Source organism: Lytechinus pictus, chromosome 5 (assembly GCF_037042905.1).
Source record: "Lytechinus pictus isolate F3 Inbred chromosome 5, Lp3.0, whole genome shotgun sequence".
NCBI lineage: Eukaryota > Metazoa > Echinodermata > Echinoidea > Temnopleuroida > Toxopneustidae > Lytechinus > Lytechinus pictus.
The window spans coordinates 19,763,427-19,780,059 of NC_087249.1; the positions used below are offsets into that span (position 1 = coordinate 19,763,427).

At 37.7% G+C, this 16,633-nt stretch overlaps 2 protein-coding genes across 3 annotated transcripts; one reads left to right on the forward strand and one right to left on the reverse strand.

Moving 5' to 3' along the window:
• Positions 1–9: 9 nt before the first annotated feature.
• LOC129262311 (uncharacterized) lies at positions 10–5,054 on the forward strand. Of its 2 annotated transcripts, none has more exons than XM_054900414.2 (2): positions 10–366; positions 2,208–5,054. In XM_054900414.2, the coding sequence occupies exon 2, from the start codon at positions 2,320–2,322 to the stop codon at positions 3,919–3,921; it is 1,602 nt and encodes a 533-aa protein (XP_054756389.2). In that variant the 5' UTR covers positions 10–366; positions 2,208–2,319; the 3' UTR covers positions 3,922–5,054. The 2 variants fall into 2 exon arrangements, with proteins under 2 accessions (XP_054756389.2, XP_063956034.1); XM_064099964.1 differs by having other exon boundaries at positions 73–498.
• A 4,689-nt stretch (positions 5,055–9,743) lies between these two features.
• Positions 9,744–16,001, reverse strand: LOC129260416 (melatonin receptor type 1B-A-like). Its single transcript, XM_054898397.2, has 2 exons — positions 15,855–16,001; positions 9,744–14,792 (listed from the first exon to the last, which is right to left on the reverse strand). The coding sequence occupies exons 1-2, from the start codon at positions 15,915–15,917 to the stop codon at positions 13,590–13,592; spliced, it is 1,266 nt and encodes a 421-aa protein (XP_054754372.2). The 5' UTR covers positions 15,918–16,001; the 3' UTR covers positions 9,744–13,589.
• Positions 16,002–16,633: the final 632 nt, after the last annotated feature.

Here is a 16,633-nt window from a genome sequence, read left to right on the forward strand (position 1 = left end):
TAATCCACTGTCTCGTAGCATTCACAACAGACAAAAGGTCCTTAGATGCGATGGGTCGATAGTAATAATGTTCTTTTTCAATCACGGTCTTGAGTCATTCAATTGGAAGTATGGAATCTCTCTCGCCCCCCTTTTCACGCAGGCATACGTGGGATCGATTTTTACATGATATCGATACAAAATGTCGATTATAGTGATGTGGGAAAAGGAATCAGTGCTACGTACTGTGTCAGTGTTAACATCTTTACGTTGAACAAGTGTTTTATTACACCAATAAACGGTGTTATGATTGTGGACATCAACGGAAAGACAAGACGGTGATTTGTAAAGTGAGAAATCCCTCGCAGAGTCGCAGCTCGAGATAAGGTCAGTCACTGCGAATGTCGCCACTATAATGCTCGATGTGAAAATGTCTAGAAACTTTTTTATAGAGAGATACCATACCATCATCATCAAGAAATCAAGAAAACATCTCTATAGGGGAAACATTCTAATTCGGTAAGTTACTACTAGTACTACACAAAATAATGTTACATCTACAACCCATGCAAAGGACATATCCCTGCCCCCCCCTGACGAGCTTGAAATACCTTTATTTGCCCCCCCCCCCCTGACGAGCTTGAAGACCTTTATTGCCCCCCCCCCCGACGAGCTTGAAGACTTTTTTTTTTTTTTTTTTTTTTTTTTTGCTTGTCAAATTTTTTGGCGAACGGTTTTGCCCCCCTGTGGAAAATCCTATAGGTACGCCACTGCATCTAGTAGAACTTGATGATCAGATAGAGCTTTACTCTTAATTGGGATGAAATTTGATAAATCCGTAATATTTTTTTGTTAGTGTATATTCATCCATTGTGATATGATAAAGATCACTTCAATTAGACAAACTACATGAATTGCGACTTAAGTTTTTAGTTCAATGGTTTATGTTGTTTGTTTGTATTATGCTATTTAGTTATTTTGTATAATATAACCATGATAACTCGCCCTTTTTTGTAAATATGATTACTTATTTCGCATGGTGATACTTAGATCCGATTTCTCTCAAATTACTCAGGAATATCCAAACCATTTTTGAATTCTATGGAAGCTATCAAATTGAAATGAATATGATAACGGGTTTAGTACACCGTGCGTGACATAGTATATTTTTGTCATAAATAGAAAAATACTAAACAATGAATCAAACAAGATTTATATTCAGCGAAATCTAAGGAGATGATCAATGCGTATATAAACCAATAAATCATAGCATGCATTACCTTTTTGGTAAAATTCAGCACGCAATTAGGAGATAGCAGGTCGATTGTATCTTAGCAAATGCTGATTAAGCTACCCACCCGAACTATTCCAGTTCAGTTCTGAGAGTATGGTCGCGTCACTCCCTCGCATGTGTGTTCCCATTATTAGCAGGGGCAGGCTAAAAAAGGTTCTAACTTCTAAAGTTGGCAAGAAAAGAAAAACACACACACATATACAAGGGGGGGGTTCCCAAATGAAGGTATTTTGGGTCAAATATCTACATCATAGCATAGCATCTTAATTTCCAAGCGGTGCTTCACGCCCCCAGAAAAATATCGGTGTGGGGGGGGGGGGTGCCTCAGCATCCCCAGAACCCCCACTTCTAACGGCCATGTCGATCAGTATCAGATATATTTTAAATGAAACGACCCCCCCCCCCCGAGAAAATTAGTGCGTAAAGCCGTGAAATTTTATATTCACCATAATCTAAAACACAGGAAAGATTTTAATTAATAATTTATATCAATCATAATCCATCCATTTGCGTTCTGTTCCTCTTCCTTTACTTGCTTACCTCCTCCTATCATTCCTTCGTCATTGTCATTTTGTTCTCCTCTTTTAAAAAACAAATTCTATAGGCCTACCGTCCTCCCCTCTAATTCATCTCCTTCTTATGACTTTTTATTCTTTGCATACTTTGAATTTTCCTCATCTTTCTCCTCCTTTTTCCCCTACCTGATCCATTTTCTTTTCTTCCTTTTCTATTTTATTGTATGATATATGTTTATAATTTTCATGAAAAATTGTAGAGCTCCTATAATAGCCTCGTGCTCTGTATTTCCTTTTTACAGCCGGTATCTGTGATTATGTGGACATAAATATCTCGATTAAATATCATTTGTCATTTTCAGTGAAACAGCTTGCCGAAACACCTGTCTTAACCGTTTCTCTTTTCACTTGTCTTTCAGGTATTAGCGATCGATGGATCTTAGCCGAGCACAACAAAGATGTTAGCGGACTCTGCGACTCCGGAGAGATTGTGATTAATCTCAGAGTTAAACGAGGACAAGCAAATTCGACATGATCGACTCGGAGGAGCAAATAGTGCCTCTTTCGCATCACATGACCTGGATTCATAATTTTCCTAAATGCGACAGCTGCGTCACCATGAACGCAGCAGAGAAGGGACGCCATTCACACGAACATCGCCCATTTCCACAAGAATCAGCTCATCACAATGCAGTTGCCATGGTAAACGGTGAGTCGTCTCGTGGATTGCTTCAAGGTGCAAAGTTCCTTCCTGGGATCGTGCAAGGAAGATCTATTGAGAGGGAGCAGAGGTTGGGGACCAGCCGCACTACGGTGGATAACATGCCGGTGCCAAATCCTAATATGTCAAATTATCTGCCTCAAATATCAACTCGACACCGGATAGCCGATAACACCAGTCCGACAACACGATTCAAAGTGGGCATCACAAGAGCTCAACAAAGACTTGCAAAGTCTCTAGATTCTGAGGAGCAGAGTAAGATAAGGGTACAAAGACGTATGAGTTTGCCGTCCATTTCGTCAGAAAAGATGACTTCCGGTTCATCTGGTACTTCTGCTTCAGACAGCGGTGTGTATGACGTCACAAATGAGGAGGACGAAGACACACTCCTTAGCCGGGTATCCCTGGAAGAATCCGCCTCTGAGGATGAACAAGATAACAGTAATCTTACAATCGATCCATTCCCTTATCAATCAGAAAGGTCTCCATACGAAAGTGAAATTGATACTGCACCTCCGAAACCAGCGACACCGATTAAGCCAAAGAAGAAAAAGAAGAAGGAAAAGCTTGCGCCTCCTCCTCCACCGAAGCCGCGTCCTAAGAAAGCGAAGAAGCCTTTTAAGCGGAAACGTCCGATAAACTTTGTAGCTCTCCGCCGCCACGAGCAAGAAGTTGCAAGACGTCACCCAATCAAGAAACAGTTCTTGTACTCGAACGTTCTGGAGTCTGAACTCAAAAGTTACATTCCACCTCGATTGCCCGGCGGGAAGCTCAAATCTGTCTACAAACGAACCCAAACGGGAGATATCATGTTCCCTCATGATCCGATCACAGTGCATTATACTGAACTTAAGAATGAGTCGGAGCAGGATACGCAGTCGCCGTGGCAACGTCGGAGACAAGAAGCGCTTCAGGCTTTCTTAGAAAGGAGGAAGAAGTTACTGAAGCGCGTTTCGTCAAACGACAAGAAAAGACGCGTCCGGTTCACTTTGCCTCCAGGCCATATCGATAGTGCCAGCGAAAGCGACGACGATGTCGATAAGTCCAACGATACCAGTCATGAAAGTGGTGCCGACAATGATGAACGATCACAAGGTGATTCCCAAATAAACGACGAAGACGGTTCTCAACCACCTCGCATAAGCCTTGTCGTTGAGGAAGCCCTTCGCGCACTCGAGAGCAAACCATCTCGAAAAGATTCCGATGATTTAGTTCAAAACTGGCTGCAGACGACAGAAGACAAAAACAGTGTCGAAAGAACACCACTCGGCACCAAACTTCCGAAGATATCCGAAAATGTTGTATTATCGATATCACCTCCGCTTGTTCATGACGATCCCCATCGCCGATTACACGGTGCGAGCAAGATCTCTGTGAATGTGACTGAATTTATCGACACAAATGGTTTATAATCGCAATCCCAATATGCACCTACTGTCTTTATTGTCCCTTTTTCTACATTCAAATGAATTTTATTTGCACCCTTGTGTTTTCCCTTTTAGCATCTCTCATGCTTCCGTCCAAAAATGAAAATTCTGTTTTGTTTAACGCTTTACTGTTCAAAGATGAACATCACCTAGTTTCATGAAGTGTTCCACGAGGCAAAAGTCGGCAAACTTTAGCAAAATGGAAAAAGGGCAGCAGTGTTTGAACTACGTTGTCGGTTGACGGAGACAACAGCGTATAATACCTCAGTCACCTTTTTTTTTCAACGGCGGCCGTACGGCGAGTCGAAAATAGCCGTTTTAACATTTTTTTTGTACCAGCTATATATATGTGGTTTGAATACAAATGAAGAAAAGGGCTGTTTTCGACTCGCCGTACGGCCGCCGTAGAGCAAATGCGACCGAGGTAAAAGGATGAAATTCAATCACATACTTTAATAGTCGAAACTCAGATGCTTAATTGATTTATGTCAAAACTTGTTTCTGTCCTTCGACATACAACTGGGACATTTCGGTATTAAAATGGCAAATTGGTACAGTTTGGTTAGGTTTAACGCGCAGTTATAAATAAAATCTGTTCCCAAGAAGTTAAGAATTATTCCGTGACAGCGAGGATGTGCGCATTTGTTTAAAAATGATTACCATTTTAATTGACCGCCTTGATTTCAAATATTACTTGTGATTTTACAAAAACTTCATTAATTCGGCAGGTTTAGTGGTACAGCGCCATCTAGTGTTATTACAACGGCTCAGAATAAAAAAAAAATCTTGCTTAAATTGATTTTTTGCTAACCTTAGATTATAAGGTAAGATGGTAATTTGATATTTGAATTTGAAAAAAAAAGAGCTCGTAATCAGGCTTATGATTATATGGATGATAATTTATTTCAAACGTTTTAAAGAGCCAAGCTTCATGGTAATATTCTGCACTGATGAGTATTTCAACTTACCGAGCAACTGGTCGAGGGGGTTCATGTTTCTAGTTTTCTCTAGATTGCCACTGTGTAATTCAAAAATAAATAGACTAATTTCACTTGCTGTGAAAGTGGAATAAAAGTAGAGTCATCTATAGAAATTGAAAAGAAATTGAAAATATTGTTTGTTTTCTTCTTTTCTGATGAGTGCTTTATTAACGAAACATGGCGTATGGGACTGAATTTCAGCAAAAAAAAAGACATAGTTTTTTGACAGAGTTTAACCGATAATTCAGAATAAGATTTTTGTTGCACCTTTCCCCTTTCATTGTCATTGTATTTTTCCTTTGGCCTCACACTACGAACTATTTCTCCATATAGGTCCAAAGTTTTAAAAATGAGATTTGATAAAATCACTAGAAATAAGTGCTAATAATAACACAAATTCATACCCTAGTGTCATTAACAGATCATTAAATATCTTTATACCAAATCATATATAATTTTTTTTGAGAATATTATAATATTTTATTCGGCTTTTTACTCGATGGGGGGTCTGAAACCCAGAATACTCTGAAACTTGGACACAGCAATCGTCGTGATAGGTATTCTTCGGCAACTATCAGTCCCCTTAAAATACTATAAGGAGCAAATGATACAACGTCACTGGATTTATGTAAAGCAGCAATAGTCTCAATTCATGTTCATGAGATAAACATTTCTCAGATGTGCATCATTCACTTTATGTGAATTTACTTCTATGTATGACGTCATTTTACATTTTACGGGTCAAGGGAAATTCCCCGTCTTATTACCGGAGAACAATGGGGTACGGCCATTGTCGTATAGGCCTACATAATTATACGTTCGTGATCTGCAGATGATGCACTTTTAAAAGTTCAAGTCCACCCCAACAAAAAGTTGATTTGAATAAAAAGAGAAAAATCCAACAAGCATAACGCTGAAAATTTCATCAAAATCGAATGTAAAATAAGAAAGTTATGACATTTTTAAGATTCGCTTTATTCACAAAACAGTGATATGCACATACCGGTTGGTATGCAAATGAGGGAAATGATGACATCACTCACTCACTTTTTTTTGTATTTTATCATATGAAATATTCTAATTTTCTCCCCATTGTTCTGTGAAACAAAGTTTTATTTCTCCCTGAACATGTGGAATTACCATCGTTTAACATTTTATAGTTCAGTCAAGTTTGTCCTTATTGTCAAATCTGTAAAAATTGAAATATTGTATAATTCAAACAATAAAACACAAAAGAAATAGTGAGTGAGGGACATCATCGATTCTCTCATTTGCAAGTGACTAAATTGTGCATATATAACTATTTTGTAAAAAAAAATAAGCGAAACTTCAAAATGTCATAACTTTCTTATTTTACATCCGATTTTGATAAAATTTACAGCATTATGCTTGGCTGATTTTTCTCTATTGATTCAAATCAACATTTTTCCTGAGGTGGACTTGACCTTTAACAACACCGTTTACTCGTACTGATTATCCTCTGAGGGAGGGCGCTTTGAGATCATGATGTCACATCATACATAAGATCTAGTATCAGGGGCGGTGCTACATGAAAGGGGGAATGTGCTACTGTCCCCATAACTTTTCAAGTGCTAAAATGAGGGAGAGGAGAAAACAAGCATAATCTGAAGAATATGAAGCGAAGTTATGAAGAAGGGTATTTAAAAATGTAATGCTGCAACTATAAAATGATAATAATATCCCGTTTTTATTTGGAAAAAAATATGCCCTTGGTCGCCTTACCCCCCCCTCTCCCCTTGGCCTTTGTCATAATGCCCTGGCAACACTCCCTACATACAGTGAAGATCATAGAGCTAATAGCTCGAAGGTGAAGATAGTGCACGTTGTTGTTTTGCAAAACACAACTTTGCGTGCAAGCTGTAATTCTGAAGATCTCTCGGTTTCGAGGTCAAGAGGTCTGTCATATTTTGCTTTGTTTTAAACATGTCATTGTCAAGATTATTTTTGAAAAGCTAGAAAGTTAAAAGCTATATACTGAAATCATTCCAGAAAAAAAGCTGGCTAGCGGCATGAAAATTATTCAGCATTATTACGTTACTAATATTAGATGTTTGTACTCCTACATAAACAGCTTTCCAGATAATGGGGTTTTTGGGGTACTTTTTCGTCAAACAAATTCCCACAATATCCCAAGAGATGTTTTACTTTCTTACGAACAAACACGAGATGTTCAAAATCATACAGAAATTAACAATTTTTCATAACGAATACATATGTAAGAGAGTTGAATATGGATGGATTTAAAATGACCCCCTTTTCTATATAAAAATGTAAAAAAAAAGACGTATCGAAAATTACTAACATCATTTATATATCTGCTTATGCAAACTTTTATTTCGAACTTCGTAAAGGAAATTAATATTGAATATTTTATCTTTAAGTTGGTAAGAAATTACCATCAGTTATTTCAACAGAAGTACTTCTTATACGATTTACAACAAACAATGTATTGGAAGTTAAGATTCCTTTTTAGCCTTATACGACATCATTCTGAAAAGAAAAGTGATGTAATGACTGATATGATGATAGTTATGATGATAGAATGTTATCAGTAGCAATCATTAAAATCATAAGTGGTTGAAAGCGAAATTATCTAAGAGCTTGAAGGTCATGAAGATTTCCTGGAAGACTAGTTCCACTTTTCTTTACCCATGTTATCAGATGATACTGATAGATGACAAGGTTGTCAAAAATCTTCAAGTGGCTGTCAGAACAGCTGATAGGCAAATGTGGGGAGTAGATGTGAGGGGGGGGGGACTGGGGCGTGTACACTGATGTGATGGATAAATGGTAATAGAGAGAAAAAGGGGGGATGGGGCAGGGGTAAGGATGTGAATGGAAAGGAGGGGAGTGGACGTGCCGTGGCCGAAAGCTCCTGTCTAGACACGTGAAAGTCCGAGGCTCCATCACCTGAATTCCCCTACCCACTCCGCTGACAGGCAAATATGGGGAGTAGATGTGGGGCGGGGGGGGGGGGGGCGACTGGGGCGTGTACACTGATGGGATGGATGAATGGTAATAGAGGGAAAAGGGGGATTGGGAGGATAAGGATGTGAATGTATATTCATTCATTCATTTATTCATTTGATTGTTTATTAATTTATTTATTATTTTCCTAATGGGAGGAGAATGCTCTGGTTGTTGTTTTGGATCTGTTACCGTCTGCCCCGTCTGCTACATAACCTGTTCAGCTTTAAATAAATGAACAATGGCCCAAGTCAGTTCGGGGAAGACGATTAAGCGGTAGAAATGATATGACTACTGACCAGTCATTTCATCCTTTCAAGTGTTTTATTTGTATATTACTATCATTTGACCCTCCTCAGCCAAAGGAGGTCAATGGTTTTTGTCTGTCGTTAATTTGCAACAATTATTGGTCATCTGATCCCGTAATAATGGTAAGTGGGAACCTGAAGCAAAAACTAATTTAGATTACTATTATGACAATCATGGAACTCTGAAGAAAGCAATAGAAAATGGTTGCAATAAAATTTCACAATTATGATACTCAAATAATGAAAGCGATGGAACCATAATTATCATATAATTAGAAATGATAATGATTATATCATGCATATTTCATATTTATATCGGGCTCAAGGCAATGGACTGCGTCACTCATAATTATCATGGCTTGCCTACACGCATGCAATTTTCGCACTCCCTGTAAAATATTCACGCAAGAGATGAAATGTCAGGCATGCTGATTATCACTCGCATAGATAGGGGACTTTGGAGCCATGGACCACCCAAAAGTTTCAAAATCAAGAAAAGAATAGGAAAGGAGAGGAGAGGAAAGAAAAAAGGTTGATATCTGATACTATTTTCTGAATATTATGTCAAATCATATAACCAAATTGTATTGAATGGACAATTTTCCTCGCCCGCTCCGTTCACTCGCAGCCTTTACGAAAGTGTAGCACATACCGGCCATGTTTGGGCCCCTTCATTTTTTTAATCATTACGCCACTGCTAGTTATTGCATGCTTCTTACTGACCACTTAACTCCTAAGTGGAGACGGGAGAGAGAAAGAATATGGACTGAGACCTTGCCATCAGAACCCCTACACCACGATGCTTGCACGAGATTGATTTTGCTATAGCGCCATATCAGGCAACAGTTCGTTATTCACAATTGCCATGATTGCATGAAATATAATTATATAAGATATATTATCAAAAGGTATTTAGGATGAGCCTTGATAACAGGAAGATAAAACTCACGCTAAACATGATTATGTTCGGTTGTCATACACTTTAGCATTTGGTGGTTGTTCACTGTTTCATTTGGCAACCTCCACCCTCACCTCACCCCCCCCCCAACTTCCACTAAGAATTCCATTTGTTGAAATGGGCAATAGATAACCTATTGCCTCTATAATAAGGAATGATCATCATTATGAACAACGTTATTATCGTAATTGTCATCGATATGACCATCGTCATCAGTATCATCATCTTTATCATAATCACCATCATCATCATAATCATCATCATCGTCGTCGTCATCAGTATCATCCTCCTCCTCCTTCTCCTCATCATCACCATCATCATCATCATCATCAGCATCATCATCATCATCATCATCATCAGTATCATCATCATCATTATCATCATCATCATCAGCATCATCACCATCATCAATATCGCCCACACAATCGTCGTCGTCGTCATCATCATCATCACCACCACCACCATCACCAACACCACCGCCGCCGCCTCATCATCAGTTTCCCCACCATCAACATCAACAAATTTTATAACCATCGTCACAACCACAGCTAATGATATCCTAACGAATGGCAATCAAATTACTGATTTTTATTTTGAAACGACGGAAGCCCACTCTTATTTTTTTTAACAATTAACATTATATTACAATAATATATACATGTCGAATTAACCATTAACTTACGGAAATGGTTCGTATATAAACAATTATGAAATATATCCCCGGCTTCAAGATCTATTTACATAATAATTATAAAGTACGAGCATTATGAAATTACATTCACTTTTCTATATCATCATTAATGAAACAGCTAAAAGTAAATTCAAACACAAATATGTCTTGTACTACAGCCACGTGACAAATATAATTCAACGGGTAGTACAGTTCGTACCATACTAAATTTACATTTCTCGAAGTGTTTTTTTTATGGAAATGGTAGTTTTCCTCATCCACCATGGATTTAGTGATAATGTGCATGAATATAGATAATAATGTTCCCGTATCAATTTATTGGGGAAATATGTGTAAACTTTTGTTCAATGCCATATAATTGTAGCTTATCATAGGCCTATAATTATTTTATAGATAAGATAAGCATTTATTGTCTCCATAAAACAGTGAGAAATTGATTTGACAACTTGGTTGTAAAAATATCGTCAAAAGCATAGACGTATCAATACACAGTATAGAACAGACAACAACAAAACAATAACGTCAGTTAAAGTTAAAAATAAATACATATACAGTGGAGGCAAAAAGCATGTGCAAAGATGTAGCTATAGAGGATAAAAGAGATAAGAGAGGAGACATAGGTAGAGGGATGACAGGTAAGATGGAACAGAATAGTATAAGAAGGAAAGAGAATAGCATAAGAAATCTACAAACAAAAATAGTATAATGCATGGTATATTACATCATAAGCGCAAACTTTACGTGAAAAATACTGCATGGTCTATTACATCATACGCACAAAATTTACATTTTCCTATTTATTTCAAATGTTTCATATGGGTTTTATATAAATTTCGTTGAATAAACCTGTTTGTAATTAGACCATTCATGTCAATTAGTCTATTTCATTCATTCAAGAAAAAAAATCATATGTTTTCCATAAATTATATTTACATAATTATCTACATGTCCGATGGCCCACACGACTGACGTGTAGGATAGAATGATCATTCTGTCTATGATATTGTTTTATGTTACTTTAGAGAAGTGCAGTGCATGTACAAACTACGAATGTATAAATGATAAAGGTATAACGATGTATTAAGACTCACAAAAGGAGTCGTGCAGACTCAACCGAACCTTTAACAATGAAAGAATAATCAAGTGCGAGAGAAAACTTAGTTTAAAATATTTTCTTCATAGAAATGATGATGAGTGAATCTATAATGGGCGAAACTGTAGGGCTATCAACTTTGAAAATTGAATTGCCAACAAATATTCTGAAACTGAAAGATTATTTTAAAACGAATAAGACATTGCCACCCCCATTTAATCTCTTTTCATTATGAAATAAATCTAAATCATAGCTGGACCTGAAATACCAACATTTCATTAAAGTTTAATGACTAAAACTTAATACGTCTCACAAAACATTGTACAGATCACTGTTTTAAAATCTGGCACTGGCCTAGTTTTTCTTTTCATATCCTCATTTATTGTTAGCATGTTACTCATCACATTCAATATATTGGTCCTATGTTTCATGAGAACAACTCCACAAAATCGCTCTGTAGGGGTATATAGCAGACCAATTTCACCTAAAAATTCAATGATAATCACCAATTTACATGTTTTATACTGGCAATTTACAATACAATAAATAGAATTGTGACATAAGGCACATAATATACACATAAACATCAAATTCATGTAGCTGGCAGAATTCTGTCCATCTTAAAAGTTGCTTGTGTCTGATGGATAGATGGCGCTTCATGCAACTATAGCCAAATATGAAAGAGAAGGTGCCGTGTCCGCGTGGTGTAAGGCGACTGATTACACGAATGAGAGTCCAGGGTTTGATCCCCAGCAAGGCACTTTATGCTCCAGAGTAAGGCATCTTATCTACATGGCTCTTTTAATCTTCATTCAAATAAATTAAAATGCTCCATGCATTACTGATAATATGTGAGTATGTGTTTATTACAACAAAATTAAAATACAGAATGTTGTAAAAAAAAAAATACAATTCGTAAAGACAATTTAATTTGAACCATGTAATAAGTGATAACCTTATACAAATATATAATTATCGATTTTTACAAATCTGTTCTTACTTAATGTACATGATATACAGCAATACAGTAGGCTATTTTGAAGGGTCACTACTGCAACATTACAACTTATAATCAAATATTAAACAACGTTATCTAATGTAAAACCAGGACGCTTATAAATTGAATGACAAAGAAATTAAGTTTTGAGAGCATAAGTGAAAATTAAAATCGGAAAGAAAATTATCAAAAGTGAAAAGAGATTAGAAGGTGCAACTGGACATGCTGGAGAGAGTGTTACCATTTTGAAATCTCAGTCATCAAATTTTGGAAATTTTGTGACTTATTTATTATTGACGAAAAACCTCATTTGCTGACAATGTAATTTGTTGTGATTATTATATAGATTTTCGGTAATTTTGGAATACTTGGAACCTAGCTAATGTCAATATTCAAGTTTTTATCAACAAATTACTGCTTGGCTCTCTCATGTAAATTACAACACAGTTGCAGTTTTTGAAGAAAAATACCCAAAACGTTATCTTGTGCTCATTCAGGGATCAGGGATCAATCAGGGATTTCTGGTTTTCTCCTAAGTACCCATTCCCCTGGGGTAGTAATCTAAATATAATTCAGGTAGTATATTGTTTTTATGTCCTCATGAAAGAAAAATGTAATTTGAAATAAAAGTTTTGGGAAAAATGACATTTTAGCCATAATATGTATTGGAGTACATGGAAGAGTAGTCCTTGCCTTACATCACTATGACATCCCATATGCGGCCAATTTGAAGTCTCCATGGGTATAGTGATTACCAATATTTACAACTTTTAAAAACTCATAACTTTCTTGTTGTTTGTCCAATATTGTTCAAACTTTCACCTATCAACTTGTCTGATTTTTCTTTTTCTTATAAAAACAAGTTCTTATTTGGGTTAGATTCCCCTTTAAGTCACGGATGTCGCTCCTTTTCGAAAAAAAGACGCTTCCTAACAATTCTAGCTATATCCCAGGCTTAGTATAAAATTTAATGATTTGTTACACTGGAAGATGTAATGGGGTTCTTTCGAGGAACTTTCTTTTGATGTTGTGTTTAGATCAACTCTAAATGCAAATATGCATTAAAGTGTTTGATTGATAATTTGAATTGACGAACAGAGAAAGGAAAATGGACGATTAAAAAAAATACCACTGCAACGCATTCTCAACGTAGTAAAGCTGTGACTCATAATAATAATATGTCAATTTATATAGCGCAATTACTATGTGCATACTCAACTGCGTTTTGATACTTGGTATCATAATTACCCCGGCTGTAGCTGAGCCGCCATATTAATAGGCGCTAAAGCGTTCAAGGAATAAATCCTACCGGGTACCCATACACCTCACCTGGGTCGAGTGCAGCATAATGCGGATAAATTTCTTGCCGAAGAAAATTACGCCATGGCTCATCGTAGTATTGAAGCAATTGCCTACAATCTGAAACCAATGTGGCCTATACTAGTATGCAGTGTATTCGCATTATTGTTCAAAACATAATCACATAATTCGTGTTTTTAATGCCTAGCTTAACGCTTAAGATTTATTACCAAAATGCGATATATAGTCATAGAGTTAATTGCAAACCGTGAAGCAGACATAATGAGGCGTGATGATAATTGTTGAAAGTAATCACCGTTCGGATAATTCGGAAGACATTCAACGCGTCGACCCCGTTTCGTTCGTACGAAGGTTGGACGAAGAACGCTGCCGCTCCATGCCAGTTGACCTCAGAACAAACTTGAGGAGAGTGGATGGTTGAGGAATCTCATCCCAGTTACCTCGACACATCATCCTGAAAATGATATTGAAATGAGGATGCTTGAAGCTGTAGATGAGAGGGTTCACGCAGGAGTTGGCCATGAGGAGAACACCGGCGTAGACGTCCGCAACGCTCTTGAAGGGGATGGTGAGCGAGATCGGGTACGGAAGGATGCAAAAGAAGAAGGCGCACACCACATAGAATAGATTTTTGGTGATCTGTATCTCGCGTTTGTTGCGGGACTTCTTAGCCTGTGTTTCCAGTGTGGAATTGTGGCACTTTTCGGTTATTTTAACGGACGACCCGTTCATGAGCTCACGGGAAGAAGCAGCGTCGCTGGGCTTGGTTGGGTTGTTGGAATAAAAGACCTGAAGACGACGGTTGTGACGCCTAACGTGGACGTAGATCATCGCGTAGCAGACAATGATGATGATGAATGAGATCAAGAAGGTGAGAGCGACGATGTAGTCGTTGATATAGACAAGTTCGTGGTCATCATCCCAGAAGCAAACCTTGTATGCCTCCGAATATCCAAGCTTACCAATACCAAGAGATGGCGGTAAGGCAAACGCCATGATGGGGTAGAACCAGGCGACGAACACCATTAGACCCAACTTGACAGGACTGTAGAGTTTGCAATAATTGTCTCTCGGGTTCACGATCAAATAGGCACGATTGATGGCTATGAGGGCCAGGTTGACCAGGGTAGCTCCTAGACATACCATTGTAATCCCACCAGCTATGGTGCAAACTCCTGGAGCGAGTGGCCATCCAGACTTGCTCAGCATGGACACCGCATTGAATGGCAGGAAGAGACAGTTCAGGAAGTCGACGCAACTGGTGTTGAGGACGAAGGCATTGGTCGCCGTCTGCAGCTTGCGGGAGAGACTGACGGCGACAATGACCATGAGATTGCCAACCAAACCGACAGCAGAGATCAAGATAAAGAGGATACCAATGGAGACTCTTTGTTTGTAGTCCGTGAATTCCCAGTCTGTCCCGTTACTAGCAGGTGTTGTGTTAAGGAGAACTGTTTCCTCACTAGGTGTTGATGATTCCATGTCGTAGGATGGATGTAACGTTATCAGCAGAACAGGTCTCTGTGAAATAAAATAACATTAGAAGTAATTACGAAGAAAGTCTTAAAAAACTGGAAATAATCTCACTGTTCCGACGTTTCGCCAATTACCAATAGGCTTCTTCGGGCAAATGACGATCCCACTGAAGGGGAGGCCCTAATAATCTTTGAGATTGTGCAAAGTCGGTTCGCACTGAACTATGTCCAGCGCGCGAAAGACGGATAGCATGGAATCTTTTGAATCAGTTCAGTTACTCATGCTTGAGATGAGAATGGTTTCATGTCACTATTAGCTCTTTGGGCATGATACATGCAACAAATATAAATCGAGAAAAATATCCCGAAAAAATATATATCCTGTTTTATCATGAAGACAATGAACTCCTTTGATAAAAATGATGTTGATGAAATGAAATATGAGTCGAAGTCCCGGATATGAATGTAATTAAAACATAAAGTCCTGCTTTGACATAAAAGACAAATAAACCCACCTTTTTTCTTTCTTAAAACCAGCTGTTGTTGTTTTTTTTTCCATTTTTTAAACAAAGTCTCGGAAGGGGTCGTGTTTGATGGTAGGAATAAAAATAATTTCTCAAAATGAAAAATGCCTCCCTTTATATCGAATTTCATCTTTATGCCATAAAATTAAGTTCCATGTCCAAACTATCTGAATTTAATCTATGTGTGCTTCAAGAAGTGCTCCGGACTGAAAATGTTTATACATCTAAACAAAAGGGGAACCTCAATAAGTTAAATGCTACATTTTATATCAGAATCTGATAACAAATAACGAAGTTATTAGATTTTAAAATTAACCAATATTCCTTGCCCGATTTCGATGAAATATTCAGTGTTTTCTTTGTCTGATTTTTCTCTATTCTGTTCAAATCATATTATTTCTAGCCTAGAGTACCCCTTTAAAGAAATTATGGTAATATTAAGTTCCACGGAACTACCCTACCCTATTTAAAAGGGTTTTTTGGCCAACAAGATGCCTCAAAAAGTTTCCAAACGTTTTTCCTCTCATTTTACGGACACATTATTCATTAAATAAACTACATATAGCCGCAGAGCGAGGACTTACCTCTCGAGCATCAATCCAAGAATATGTAATAGTATGATCCACATGTAAGAATTCAGTTCGCATCAGAGCATTTCAACCAGGTGCCACTGTGATGTAAGCCAAACTGAAGTGATTTGGGAGAATGAAGCGACTCTCAACAAGATCACCGGTTTTCAAACAACCAGAAAACCTTGTTTGTTGGGGAGAACTACCAGCAAAAGACCGGATTGATTTCAATAAATTGTAGGCTACGGTTACCGGATTGGTTTAGGTGCATCATCATGTGCCCTTTCTCAAGAGATTTATCGTCTCCCCATCACCGGGTATTGACATCAAAATACCGGACATCACTATAGGCCAGCACGTATCGGGGAGGACTGGTGCCATAAGTATCTAATTTAGAAATTATCAAATATATTTTTGAGACTTTTTTGTTATCCTTTCCCTCTCGATTTGGAAGCTACGTACCGCAGGTGTTGCTTACAATGGCGGCAGATGATGTCGATGAACAAGCAGAGAAAATAGTCATTATTTCAACAAGTACGAGCAAGGTCCTTTTCACACGTGAATCTCTAATCATCATTGTAATCGTGACTGTGATTATCGTTTCGTGATTCTAATCATGTTCTAGTTTGGTTTCACACGTGCTAAATATTCGTCATTAGCCCAATTTTTCACTGGAATCATCATTCAAATTACGATTTTTTTACCGTGTGAAAAGGCGGCAAGCCAAATCTGTGCCGTTAAGATTGCAGAAATAATTACACTCCAATGATCGTGTTATCATATATATGCATTCG

What these genes read in the sequence shown, in the direction of transcription:
- LOC129260416 (XM_054898397.2), bottom strand. Translation starts at nt 15,917, where the DNA reads ATGCGAACTGAATTCTTACATGTGGATCATACTATTACATATTCTTGG. An exon ending in CTTGGATTGATGCTCGAGAG is followed by an intron (nt 14,793 to 15,854) that starts GTAAGTCCTCGC and finishes TTTATTTCACAG; the next exon opens with AGACCTGTTCTGCTGATAAC.
- LOC129262311 (XM_054900414.2), top strand. Translation starts at nt 2,320, where the DNA reads ATGATCGACTCGGAGGAGCAAATAGTGCCTCTTTCGCATCACATGACC.